We start from the raw sequence: 14758 nt of genomic DNA, 5'->3' as shown, positions 1-14758 counted from the left end.
TGCCCTCTTTGCAATTTAAGATTGTTCGAAAATGAGGCCCTGTGTATTTCAAAGAGCGGGCAGGGAAATATGTTGACTAATGAATAGTATGGCAAAAAAAATGTGCTGTTTTGTTTTATTGTTTATGAGAATAGAGTTAGTCTTTGCATTACGCATTCGGCCTTTGGTTTAGCACATCCTGGCGGCTCTCCTTAACAGGCAGACCCATAAAAGCTGCCTGGACCTGTATTATGATAAGTAGTTGACGGTCTTTTGAATGGGCCTTCTCCTAAGCACACGCGTGTAAAGACCAGCCCACGCTGTGTGCAGCCGAGGGGTATCCTAACACCTGGGCACACGTCCAGACATTGCAACAGATTGAACTCTCCGCTTACAGTCGGTGTGTCCCGACTCGTGACCGCTCGAGTGGGCGGGGACTTGCTAAGTAAGCAGTGGCGCTGGGAGAAGGAGAGAGCAGCTAAGCATGGCATCACTAAAGCTCCTATACCTTGCCATTGCTACTCTGCTTCTGGCATATTACCTATACATCCCCCTCCCAGACAGCATCGAGGAGGGCTGGAAAGTCAGGCTCATCGATGCTACGTTTAGGACGTTTGGCCACGCGGTGAGTACAGAACTGCTTGTGCTTCAAATTGCTGTTGTGATTAGAAAGTTGTGGGCATTTGAACAATGTGTGAATAAAACTGCAGGCCAATGTTTTGTCGATGAGAAAATTGAATCGGCTTAACCAGTGGTTCGGTATTTTGTTTCAGGTATAAATAGTATTTTAACGTGCGTAAAGCACCATACTGTGCCACTTGGAAGTGCGTTATTTTGATTGACATAATCCGGGTTAACTAGAAGTCAGTTAAAAATAACTGCAGGTAAATATGAATAGGCTTATTGACTAATTAATAAATCCCTGTTGGAGTCTTTTGCACTGTGCCACTCAAGGCTTATGTAACAGCTGATTAACAGGGGACCTTTATGCAGATCCGAGCAACTCACCAGCCCATTATGCAGCTGTGGTGATTTTAAATGGCGGATGAGCTGGACGGTTTTTTTAACGGCTGACCTTTGGATCATCATAGCATGAACACTATTGCAGATGCACAAACACGCGGTTTGATTTCGGGAAAAGATTTGGCGTTTCTCGCGAGATACTCTTGTACCTGAGAGGGACGCCAGGGATCCACAACAGGGCAAGCCATGGTCTAACTATACACTGCACACACTAAACAGGCCCTGTGTTGTCATGAGTTTATACAGGCAACAGCAATATAAAAGTAAGAGAGGAAAATAATTCAATTTACTCTCATATTCATACAAAAAGTAATCATTTATACATACTAATACAAAGACACTATTAAAAAGTTGTGTGTGGCTAAAGACACTGGTGTATAGGCGCGTTATAAATGCCACATCATATCATAAGATACGTGCAAGTGATCAGTGCTTGATAGAACAATACATACTTTAATTAATCAGAATAAAACACATGATTAATGCACAAATAAATGCAACAGCGGAAATACAATAGCCGAAACAGTGTTTGTTGTCTTTTCACTTTTAATTTTGAAAGGCTACATATATCTCAATAGTGACTGTTATTGACTCCGGAAGCGGTCTGGCCTTTCTGCCATTCTGCCACAGGCAGAATCAAAATGGACTTTGGATGGACCTGTGGTCGAGTTTATAAGCCACTCTGGGGCTGGTTTTATGAGCCACATTACTATCCATGGAGCTGGACTGTACTTTTGTAAATTAAGTTGTAATTGTTACATTGCCTCACACAGCCTGCCGCCAGCGTGCCGCACAGTTGCAAACGGATGTACACAGTGCCAGTCAGAGAACATCTTCAAAGAAAAATTAACAGTAGGTGTTAACTTTGCTTTGATGGTGCAACAATAGCATGAGTGGTGGGGCTGCCAGTGCCCCAGCCAGCCACTGGCTTGGCGCCAGGCAAGCAGCATCTCGTTCTGTGCGAGAAGAGAACACCAACAATTCCGGTAGTGGTGGGTGGGTTCTACATCGAGTTTGCTTTTGCCTGCCTTGGGTGGGGGGCAGAGCAGGGCTGACCGGGGGTTGACTCTTGAGCCTCGCCGACTCAGGGCAGGGTCAGGGGGCCTGTTGATATGTAGTAGGCTGGTAGTGGCATTCAATCATGCTCAATGCACATGGGCCGTCATACGCATTGGTGTGTTGCTGGGTGCCACACCCAGCACAATGTGCAGATATTCGAAAGGAAGTGTTGATGACAGAGGAGGGAGCAGGCCTCAAGCAAAGTGCATCCAACAACAACGAGGGGCCTATTTGAGCTGCCTGGCCCAGCCGTGAACTGCAATGGAGAGTCTCTGGAGACAGAATGTGTGCACGTGGGTTGCACACAGTAAGTAATAAATCATACATTTGAATGGGCCAGCAGGGATCGCGAGTCGGAGAAGAGGCAGTCACTCTGAATGAGAACAGTCAAGTGTTTGTAATTAATTGTTACTATCTCTGTTAGTCAGGAAAGGGCCAGAGCACTGCCACTCAGTCAGTGTGTGTCACGGCCGTGCAATCCTCGTGTCAGCTTGACTAACAACACATGCAACTGCAACCACAAGGGCATGTTTGAGCACAGACAAAGAGAAATATGAAAATAAAATCACATTTTCAATCAGACTAAATGAGTGACATTTGAATGAAGACCAGGTTTTGTCAAACACCTGTTGCAGGCAGCAGCATCCCTCCCATCCATGGCATATGGTGGTGGAAGCATGAAATGACACCAACTCAATTCTGTTCCTGGCACTGTATGCAGAGCTGGTGTAGAAGGGGGCCATGTTGTGGTCTGAGTGGGTCATTGCTTGCAACACCTGGCGCAGTGTGGGCTAGACAGTGGTGCAGGGCCGGCCTTTGTAGTAGTCCTAGTCCTTACAAAAGTGCACCATGGCAGAGGGCAACACTGAATTTGAAATTTTCCTTAAACTGTAGTAAATACTGCTGCATGTATGTGTATTTTGAGCATGCCCATTGACTAGGAGTGTCCAATGCACAGTGCTTCTTCTAAGAGCTGATTTCCTAAGTTCCAGTGTACAATTATAGAACACAGTCAATTGTACTTCTGCATTAGGTATAAAGTGTGGCAAGCACAAGTGTGCACTATAATTTGTCATAATGTGGTCCTTTCACTCTCAGTACAAACTGTTGGCTTTGGAGCCTAGTGTTTGACCTTGCTTGCAAACTTTGCAGTATACAGCTGTCACGTTCTTTAAGCCCTAGGATTGTATTTCAGAATGTACTATATATCCAGAAAATGGGGATTAAGGCAATCAGCAAAACTAATTTAATTTAATTTTAAAAAACGAGTTCCCAGAATGCACTGCACACTGCTTCCACCTTACCTTTGCAGGTCAAGGGTGAGTGAAATGAAAAGAACATTTGTGCTGGCAGACGGTTGCATTTGCTGATACCTTATGGATGCGATCATTAGTCTCTCTTAAAAGCTCTGTTTTATTTATTCCAATGTTAGTCACGGTCTCTGGCATCTAATCGCTGGCCCTTACTCCACCAAAAAGCCTGCTTTAATATATATTGGGTGTATAGTTGAATGTACAGATCCTACCTTTTATTGTGCCTGTGCACTTGCACAGCTGAACCCCAATACACAAAATGATATGAAACAATGTTTTCTCCATGCTTCCCTGTTCATTGGGAGTTTTGTTACAGCCCCCTCAGTAAGGGACCCCTCAGAGGCTTTGTATGGTTCAGACTCAGTGGCTGCATTGAGGACTCTTTCTGAAGTTGCATCAAGGCCTGTTTTTCTTGGGCCATTTGTGTTCCTGGGAGGGAGCCTGGGGGACATAGTTTATTGCACCATGTTTCCTTTGAATAAGTGTTTTCTGGTGTAGGGCATGTTTGCTCAGGGCTCTGAACAGAAAACAGGAAGTTGCGGAAAGTGAGAGCTTCTCACTTCACTAAAGTCTAAATACAGCAATCTAAAGCCTTCTTATCGCTATTGTCAGTTCTGCAGCACACTATGTCATACTGGTATGAGCATCATATGGTGTGCTGAGGACAGGTTTTCCTAATTTTCCAGCCAGCAATCGCACCTCATTAGTTTAGGTGCATTACTCTGATTTAACGAAGGATGGTTCTCACACTGTAGAATTGGTTAGAATTGGGGAGGTGGTAACCATAGTGTGGCATTGCTTTAGATTGGGGATTGTCATAGAGGCATGAGGTATGTGGTGGCACCATGGTTGTGGTGAATTGTGGCATTATTAAGTTGTAGCTGAAACCACATGCTTGCGGACATCACCCTTTCCTGGCACCTTACCCGCAGGACTAGACAACACATACAAGCATTGTAAATCCTGGCGCCTAATCCCATGAGATATCATACCTATACAGACCCAGATGTAGGGTTCATGCATGCTTAGATGAAATTCTTCTATCTGACCTTGGATTTATCAAACTCTCATGCTGTCTCGACTAAGGGCTTGTTGATGCAGCTGCCCTTTGGTATCAGCTGTGATTCAAGAATGCTGCAGAGCCCATCCTTGAACTCGACTCGAGTGCACCCTAACCTGTTGACCCACGCACAATAACTTTCCAACCTAACACTGGGGTAGGAATTACAGAGAGTGAGAAAGGAAATAAATAAGGAGGAATGGCAGAAGAGACAAAAACAAGGTGGGAGAAAGGATTGGGGAAGTTAAGAGGAAAAATGGTAGGTAGACAGGAAGCAAACAATGTAAGAGGAAGGAAAGGAGGAGAGAAAAGATGCCCATGAAAGAAAGGGGAGAGAATGGAAGGGCAAGCAAGAAAAAAGGAAGGAAGAAAAGAAAAAAGAAAATCAAGAGGAAGGGAGGGAGGGATAAAGGAGTGATGGATGATGGGAGGGAAGAACGAAGGAACTGCTTGCTCCTCCTAGCTTACTCCAGTAATATAGACCAGCAGATTGAGCATTTGCTGGCACTGCTGCAATCTATGCATGATCTGCAGACAGCAGGTTCAAATCCTGGCAAGGCCAACTCAGCCTTTGATCAATCAGAGGTTGCTACAAGAGTACCAACTACTTTGGTTGGCAATGATTGTATGTACATATGTGCTATGTACAGTGATTTGGAATACACGCTATTTAAATAAGAAATCATTATCAAATGCCTGGGCCATGGAAAAGGAATGTTATCACTCATTTTCTCAAGTGTTTACACAAAACATTACATGCAACAAACACCAGTAACCCTCCATAAGTAGCCTTTTCTGTAAAGTTGTGAATTGACATGATTTACAGATGAGGGTTTGAGCTCCACTTTTTTTAGGTGAGGTACACTTTTTTTGAGGTGTCCGGGCCCATTTCTTGTCCCAGTCCAACCCTGATTGACACAGCCTTTTGAAGTAAGGCTGTAATTATGAGCCGCAAAATACCTTGAAAAATACAACCAGGGACTAATTTCCGTGTACCTGGGAGCGGTAAACAAAAGTTGCAAAACCTGGCGTAAAAGTGTTACACCAGCGTTTTACATCCGTGTCTATGTTCTGTGGATTTGCACATTTTGCAGACGGTGGGTGGGCTTGAAAGCAGTGATGTTTTCTATCCTGCATAACCACTCTACCTGCCAAAAACACATGCTTTTACACATATTCATTCGGAAGTAAAACCAGGGGTCAAGCCCTAAAAAGAAAAGTGGGTGTCTTATTAACATACCAATTGAATATGGTGTCACCGGAAATTAGCATATCAAATTGCCCTCTGAATAACTGGGGCGACTTCTAAAAAAAGCAGGGGGACCCCATCCACTCACGTATACCCTCAGCTTAGCCCTGCTAAAAGCAAGCCAGCTTTCCCAGGAATCCATTTTAAAGGCCTTCCACAAGCGATTTATGCACAGCTAATTTAGACAAGCAAATAGAAGTACAGATTAGAAACCTTTGTGTATGTTCCGACTGGCACGCCAAAGGCAAACATATAAATGTCTGTGTAATTTGGTCTTCTATTTTCTTTGGTCAATTGTTGCATTTTTCAGCCATTAAAGTTTGCGTGAAGGCAGCTTCCAATTTGTGAATCACCCTCTTGTCCATTAAAGGGTAGATTTATATTTATTGTTCATTTTAAATGAGTTATCTAATTATAATTACATTGACTTTTGCATAGCAAGTAGAATTCATTGTAAAAACAGACAATGTAAAACGTTCATGATGGAATTAAAAAGGAAGTGCAAGAATTAGAAACTCCATATGTAAAAGGGAGTGGGAGAGTTATTATGAAATGCATATTTTCCCTGGGTAATATTCCAATGAATAATTTCATCAATGCACAGTTTTATAGTTTATTTATATAGTGCCTATACACAGTGTGTTTCAAAGCGCTTCAAGGCACGGGAGGGAACAAGGGAAAATACAATGACATTCTTACAGGCCATGAACAGTAAGGATGTGAAATTAACTATCGTACTCGGCCTGATGACATTTCAGATAGTGCAAGAACTAAATCAGAGATAAGGAAGGGAGGGGGAGAGTGGGAAGGAAATGGAAACAGACAGAGGACTACCATACTAGGCCTGATGGCCTTTCTGGTAGAGCCGGAAAAAAACAAAAGGTGAGGGGGAGGGGTGCAGAAAGGGAGGGGAGGAACAAAACAAGTGACTATCGTACTAGGCCTGACGACATTTCAGATAGTGCTGTGGGGGGGAGAAATAAGGGAAGGGGGAGGAGACAGACGAGGTTGCTATCATACTACCCGAGACAATTCTGATAGAGTAAGTGCATAGAAGAAAGTAAGGGGAGGAGGAGATGGGAAAAGGGAGAAGGGGAGAGGAGGAGAGAACAGAGAGTAAGCAGTCAAAAGAGTGGAGCAAGAGGGGAGAGTGAATACAATTGCAGAAGTCAGTAGTAACACATAATGTTGCAATCCAGGATACAATATGAAGATGAGAACAGCATGATTCAGGGCCAACATGAGTACAAGATGCAAAGGAAACCCAGCATGAGAGTTGAGAAAGGGTGATGCACCGTGAATCAATGAAGTCCATAAAAGTCAAATCCAACATTGGCCACAAGACTGTGATGGTGCAACCAGAATGTATCAGGACAGGACAGGACAGATAGTACTAGTGCAGCGTTGATCAGGTAAGTGAGAATAGATAGGGATCCCGTCTAGACACTTGGTGAATTGAGGCTCTGCACTGAAGGTGAACATGTAGAGGTAAAGACATGCAACATGGGCATTCAAAAACATACAACATAAGAGGATCCCTGATAGTGATCAGTGATATTCAGATGGAGAGAGATTGCTTTGGTTTCCACCTGCATTCATTTATACAAGCTTGGGTGTTGACTCAATCGTTTTCAGTGTCCATGCTCGTATGTGGTCAAGTTCTGTGTCCAGAGAACATCGCAACAAATGTAGATTTCTGGCATGTAGGCCCAAATGGATCAATTGATTTCAGGACAACTCCTAAAAATATAGGTTGTTGAGTAATTTAACTAGAAATATATGCTGTAATTAAACACTGCATACAAACGTTGCTATTGCATCAATGTCTCACACTGGACCATTGCCAATATGGAGCCAGATTACAGAAACTTTGCACCAATTCAAGGGCAAAGTTGCACTGTATTAGCACTACGGCAAAGTTTGCCCTATTTTTTAAAACAGTGGCACACACTAGAAAACGACTGCACCATGACAAGGGCAGTTTGGCATATTAAAAGCACCAGGGCAAACATTGCCCTAGTGCAAAAAAGATACATTTCTACTGCATTTTTGCACCAGGGCAAAGATTGCCCTAGTATACGGAATGGTATTAGCACTAAGGCAAACTTTGCCCTGATGCAAAAATGCATCTAAAATGTATCTTTTTTGCACTAAGGCAATTTTTGCCCTGGTGCTTTTAATATGTCAAACTGCACTTGTCATGGTGCAATACTTTTCAAATGTGTCCCAGTGTATTTAAAAATAGGGCAACCTTTGCCGTAATGCTAATACCGTGCAACGTTGCACTTGCACCGGTGCAAAGTTTCTGTAATCTGGCCCATGGTTTGGACAGGGAGCCAAAGTGCAAGCTGAAACAGGCTATTTATATTTGACAGTACTCAATATAAACCATGCCATTTTCAATTTATGCACACAGATTGCAACATGGACATTTGCGGCCCTATTGATGAAGAATCAATTGGACGCTGCACCTTGTGCCACCTGCAAGTCGCGGCTGCAACACTCACATTTTGAGGCTACATTGGTGGAAACATGTAAGAAAGCAAAAGGTACTTCAGCAGGTTGCTCTTGATCCAAATTTGATTTGCCCTAGTTTGTAACAGGGGCATCTACCTCCTGGAACTAGCTACCAATCAGATATTCCACCTCTGAGCCATTTTGATGAAGCTCATTTTTAAGTATTGGCTCATAGACAATGCTTTAGAACCTCCAAAAAGCCAACACTGTTAGCATATAAGTGTAGTGATAGGCATAGAAGACCTGCAAGCAAGGACACAGTCAGTGGTAGCACATTTGTTAGCATCACATAGTTCAATTACTTGCACTCCTGTACCTTGTCTTTATGTCGGTCGCTGTACCCTCCCAACCTCACTGTGCTACTTCCGTTCCATTCCAGCATTGCCACATAGCCACCATTGTCGGGCCTCTGCCCTTTGCCAGTGACGTCTGCAGCCTGCCAGCTGCTACAGCCACACTTGTAGTAGGTGTGTGGGTGTGCATACGTGTGCGTGTGTGCATGTGTGCCTGTGAACGAGGTAGAGAGATGGAAAAGTAATGGCCCTGAGAGCCGGTTCAGGTTGCTATGTCTTCCACCATTCTCCAGCTGGTGGTGATTTCTGATGTCCTATTCCCCCAATGCCTCACTCTGCATCCGCGCCAGCTTGCTTGCCCGTGAAGACGGTGCTTGCTGTGTTCCCTGCAGGCCGTCACACGTATTTATTTATTTATTTATCACATTTATAAAGCACACCAAACCTGTAGGTATCATGGCGCTGTTACCTACATGTTACTCTTAGTGCTTAGGTAACGGGGTATGGCAGAGTTTAGCCTGCAGTCAAGTTGGCAAAGTAACCCTGCAACGAATGCCTGGTTGTGCAGTCTGATCTGCAATAAAAACACATGTTCATAATATGTCAACAAACTACAGAGTCTTCTCTCACATTTATTGCCGCTCTGCGATTTTACTGGGCTTGATAATTAAATAGCTACTGACTGTTGGACCCGAACTGCTGATTGTGTAACCACACTCTACAAATACGATAGTAAAACAGGGTGAGGTGAAGTTCTGCCAGCCTTCAAAGACATTTTCGGCTGCACCCACCTTGAAATAGTCCATGGAGATATTCTGGAAAAGTGGGGCTATGGAGGCGCATGTTTTAATGCAATAGAAGGAAAGGACTCCTTCTCTGGGCATGCATTTGGAAATACAAAAGACGTCAAAGCACACACTCTCATTCTAATATATGTATTTCATTGCGTTCACACTGGACCCATGGCGAGAAAAAAAGTCAGTATCCCTACTCAGCGTCAGAGATGGCGGATTCGTTCAAATATAATACTGCTTAGTATATCCCATTGGCTAATCCACGAGCTATACAACCCACTATAGTCTATAATTTTACCCAAAATGTGTACATTACCAAATAGCTGTCCATGCTCAATGTAGTCACTGAGCACCTCTGCTACTCATGCAGAAGAGCCCTCCCCATGTCACTAACTGTGATTGTGGGCAGCAGTGCTGTGAGCTGTGCCGCCAGCCCTGCTCAAGTACGCACTTTAGCCGTTCCTCCCCTGCTTCTCCTCATCCTCACCCTGGATCGTTGTTGACAGACAGGACCCGGGCCTTGATTTCACCAACACTGCCAACCATGCCAATCTGGGCCACACCTGGCAAACATAGCGTGGGGCTCACAATGAATCTGCCTCACGCAGCCTGAGCTTTTTCTGTCTTCTCTCCATCATGTGTCCAACTAATTGTTCTCCCTACCCACTGCCAATTCTTCCAAACCATCCGGCAGGTTATCTCCACACCTGTGCTTCAGCATGAATGTCATATATTCTAAAATTCAGAATATAATAGCTTTATTGACCTCGCCATCAGGCTGTATTCAGACCCATTAGCCTGTATATCTGATTAAATGCCTGCTCTGCTTTAGGGCCTTTAACTATGAGAAGGGGTACAAAGCTTGTAGGTGTTTTTTTGTTATTTACCCTCCCATTGACTGCCAATCCCCACGAAAAACACATCCTCCTGGGATCTGTTTAAGTTAGCTTCTTGAAGCCTTACAATGAAGTAGTATGCTCGAAGTGCCTGCCATTGTTTTTTCAAAACAGTCTATTGAGAGTAAATGACTTAATTGGAGCTGTAAATTGGCTACCGGTGTAATGAAAATGTCAAACTCGCCCGTTGCCATAATTCCTCTATCTGGTGACAACAACACTGCTTATTTCAATCTCCTTATCAGCCGTATCATCCCAGCGCAAGAAGGAGAAAGCAAGAGGGTGTGAGAAACGCTGCTTGGATCCAGGAATGGTTTCTCACTTGCGATTTGCAGCCGGATAAAATTCTCCAGTGCAAAGTGCCCGTACCTTCCAGTCCGATCAGCCTACTGAACTGTACATCTATATGAGTTCAGAACAGAGGGGTCAGATTGGCAAAATGTAGTGCAAATTAGAGGAACAAAGGAGTGTGGGAGCCCCTGTACTGAGAACGAACATGGGTCAAATACTCTGTTCTATGGAATGTCTTCCACTAAGGAGTGTCAAAACCACGTTTTAGCTCCCTGCACCCATCACAGAGAAAATATATCCATTTGCATATCAGTCTTTGTCCCACCCACAAGGGCAGTGAAGCACCAAAATGATAGGCAAATATCCTCTGAACAAGAGTACCATCAGCAACCCCAGACACGTGTTTCGGCTTAGTCGGGCCTCATCAGTGAGGTGAAGCTGAGCCTCTCTAAGACACAGTGAGCAAGGGGTCCACGTCTGAATTACCCTGAGTCAAACCACAAGTTTACAAATTAAAGGAACACTACTTTCAGAAATGCAGAGGTCACCTAATTCTCAAAGATGCATTGGTCGAAGTGGGCACGAGCGGTTGGGAGCGCTGCTCCTCTGCTTTAAAAAGAAATGTTTTTCTTTTCCTAAACTTTTATTTTAAAAAGTAACCGTTCTGTAATGGTTTCCTTTTAAAATAAAAGTGTAGCAAGATGTTGAAACTTGCATTTCAGTGCACTGCACTGAACATTCCCCTAAACAATGAAATAGCAGATGTGTTTGTTTGGGGGTTTGGATTGTGCGTGTAAGAGGCACAGTGATGGGGTTTGAGAGAAGCGGGGGCAGGCCAGCAGGGAACATAGTTCCACTACTACCTTTTGTACACTTCGACCACTGCAAAGGTGACATGAGCATTTCAGGTGGTGCTGGGGCCTAGCGAAAAGATCTGCTGTCCAGCCCCCTTGCATACATTAGGGCCTGATTTACAAAGTTGTTTCCAATGGGATTTCGCCATTATAAAATGTTTTTGTAAATCAGGCCCATTAGAGTCTGAATAACAGGCTCTCAGCAACCACGTGGTTGGTGGACCTGTCTGGGTGAAATGCAAAAAACAAAAGCATTTCCAGTCCTGTGTAGGGGATGGAAAGGCAAGTGTGACAGCCGCGGTTCAAAAATCAAGCATGGTCAGAAATGACGCTGTCATGATTTGCACCTCCACCTGCTCCTGTTGCAAAAGGCACAGGGATCTGACCCTCATTGATGCATATTTACAAGCACATCACGTTTTTGAATTTGTGATCTACTTTTAAATGTGTAGAGACAGCCCCCTGATAGGGGCAAAGTGGTGAAAAAAGGAATCTGAATGAACGCTCCCAAGATGCCCTCATCCAGATGCCCTTTGAGAATAGGTCGGCTCCTTTTTTGTTGCAGGTGATGAGATGCGCCCCAAAATGTTTTGCAAATCTGGCCCTGGTTGTCCATTGTGGTGTGTTTATTACTTTGAGCCAATTCAAATTTCTTTAGTGCATGCATGCTTTAAATTAAATTGCCAGGAGCTCTTGCTAGGCAAATAGTGTCAAGTGCACAATACATTGTAACTGTTCAATGGACTCATCTGTAAACACACATGTTTTGGATCTATAATTGTATATGTCATTACACTTCTCAATGTGTAACGTTACAACAATATGGCCTCAACCAGTTTTACCACATTGCTCTCACTTCAACTTCCCACCTCACATTTTCACCAAGGTGGCAGAAAGATTTAAAAAAGCCTCCTTTCCTGTCAATTCGGACTGCCCTTATGCAGACACATACAGACCCAGTTGCATCAAAACTCTGCAAGGACATCCTTGTCTTTTCACACAAAAACCATACATGGTTTCATATCTTAATGATATACTTTCTCTTCTCCGCATCCACTTTTATCAATGCTGGAGCTCGATTGACCGCTCCCACACACTACACAATAGAATGTGGAAGCTCACAATGAACGCATACAAGTCTAGCATAATATGTTTCCATGCCAATCATTCAACACTTAGCAAACGTGACTCACTCTTTCAGAACATGATCATATTACACTGTGTTAGGCAGAATCACATGCAGTACTCTTTGGGAACACTACATGCAATTAAGACTACAAGTGTTAGCACAATTTCAACTTTGGTACAAGCCTGTACTACACAGTAAAGTGGTAGCGATGGCTGAGCAGCCAGACTTATCTCAAGAGTTTAAGGGAGCTGTAGAACAAGTTACACAAAGGACCAACTAATACAGTGATTCAAACAAACACTTACTCAAGGTTTCTTGGTAAAAGAATATATATATATATATTTACTCAGTCAGTTTGAAAACATTACACTAGCAAGAGCAGCTCAATATCACACACTAATAAACCACAAATACACAACCGGTAAGTAAATGAAAAAGTTTAGCTCTCCTGAAGTGGGAGCAAAATGGCTTCATAGGGGTAAAAAGACAAGGTTATAAGAATCAACAGCACAAATGCATTGATAGGCAGGGCAAAGGGTTTCAATAAACTACAGCAAGCAATTAATCTCATAGGCCTGGGCCAAAGTCAATGGTTCAGAGTCTTTGTATTGGATAGCGCAGTTCTGGTAATAAACAGTTAAGTGTTTGCTACAGAGTTTAGAAGAACTTGGCTAGGAGAATAGTTTGACCAATGTTTAGGGAAGGACAAGCCTTCGAAGTTGAGAAAGTTTCCATGAACTTTCGCGATGGCCGAAAAGATTTCTGGACCGTGTTTGCACAGTACCTTTGTCAGTGGAGAAGAGATGTAGCTGAGGCAGTTGTTCCTGGCAGTTCGAGCAGATCCCGCTTTTCCTGAGCTTCAGTCGTGGAGACAAGAAGGAGGACGTCGGGAGGTTCCTGCACTGCCCAGGGTTGAGGCCAAAAGCTTAGCAAGACGTCGGTTTAAGGTGTGAATGCCTTAAAGTCTACAAGGTGGTTTCCTTCCCTCTGGCTATGCAGTTTTCAACAGCCCTCTGATGAAAATTGGACCGGTTGGGGACGGTGTCCAGGTGGCTTACGAGTTGGTTGTTCCCACCAAACTCAAGCAAAGAAGTTAACCTTGAAGGGCTTCTCGGTCGATTGGAGATTTCGTCTTCGGTTCTTTTGTTCCAGTGGTCGACTCTGCTTTCCAAGTCCCAGAGACCTGCTTTTAAACAGTTTTCCCCCATTCATTCCAGCCTGGTTGTCACTCACACAGCAGGGTGGCTGTCCTTGCCGGACAGTCAGCCAGCCAATCAGGCCACAGTGGATTCAAGTCTCCTAGGAGACTAAGCACAGGGAGTTTTGGGCACCTCCCTCACATCCTGTCCATCCCAGACACTCAGTCGCCAGAGGAGGGCTTCAGCACTGAAGCAGGTCAAAGGTCAACAAAGGGACCAAACCTGGTTTGGCGCGCAGAGAAAAACACAAGAAGGACTTTTCCTATAAGAAATGGCAAAAAAAGATGACCGAAGTCTGTTTTTACAGTTAGCTCTCGGGCATGGCTGACCCGATTTTTAACTACCGTTGTAAGCGGTCGGGAAAAGTCACGGTAGTTGAGCTAAACCACTGCCACCAGCTATTTAAAGTAGGAAAAGGTAACATTTGACTGTTACATGAGTGTTTTGACTCAGGGGAAGCTAGACAACCCCTCCAGCAATCTATAGGAAGATTGTGTGTGCTGTGTCAGTACATTTAAAAAGACTAGTAAAGCCAATTTAACTTTACATGCTCTGGGAGATGGTAGTCAGTCCCAGAGAAGGTATTTAAACCTTGATTAGTCTGAAAGACATCCCTGTGTCACTGCACATAAGGTGCTGTGTGACACACTGAAAAATATGATGCCTATGGAGTTGTTTTAAAACTCCATAAGCAAATAACACAAAAGTAAAACACATAGAAAAGGAAAAGTTCAAAGCCCCAAAATATAGCAAAAGAGCTGGAGGGCACTAAGGTAGAGGGAATTTAGCACTTGTGTGAGAATTCTCCCTAACACACCGTCCCATGATCTCATCCTGCCCAGCCAAATCCAGATCTAGTACAGCAATTCCTCCCCTTTCCACATTTCCCCTAGCTGCTCCTATCTCCTCACCAACCTCAGAGGTCACACTCCACCTTCTCTCTATCCATTCCCTGGCTATTCCTCCCTCCCTTTGCAATATTACCCCCATCGCTCTTCACTCCGACCATCCTCCCAAGAAAGTGAGCTGCATCTGCTTTGGCTCACACAGCTGCTACACTGCCATCAAGCAGTGGCCAACATTTCCGTCTCTATTTCAGACT

At 44.0% G+C, this 14758-nt stretch overlaps 1 protein-coding gene across 1 annotated transcript in view; it reads left to right on the top strand.

Annotated features, from left to right (window-relative positions):
• Nucleotides 1-396: 396 nt before the first annotated feature.
• Nucleotides 397-14758, top strand: part of LOC138491709 (arylacetamide deacetylase-like) — a 411585-nt gene continuing 397223 nt past the window's right edge. The window contains exon 1 of the mRNA XM_069618391.1: nt 397-604. Within this exon, the coding sequence (XP_069474492.1) occupies nt 464-604 (141 nt within the window). The 5' untranslated portion in view covers nt 397-463. The remainder of the gene's footprint in view (nt 605-14758) is intronic.

This window comes from Ambystoma mexicanum, chromosome 10 (genome assembly GCF_040938575.1).
Source record: "Ambystoma mexicanum isolate Mex_15411 chromosome 10, UKY_AmexF1_1, whole genome shotgun sequence".
In the NCBI taxonomy this organism is placed as follows: Eukaryota; Metazoa; Chordata; class Amphibia; order Caudata; family Ambystomatidae; genus Ambystoma; species Ambystoma mexicanum.
The sequence above is the reverse complement of the archived record's forward strand: the minus strand, read 5'-3'. Positions and strand labels throughout refer to the sequence as shown.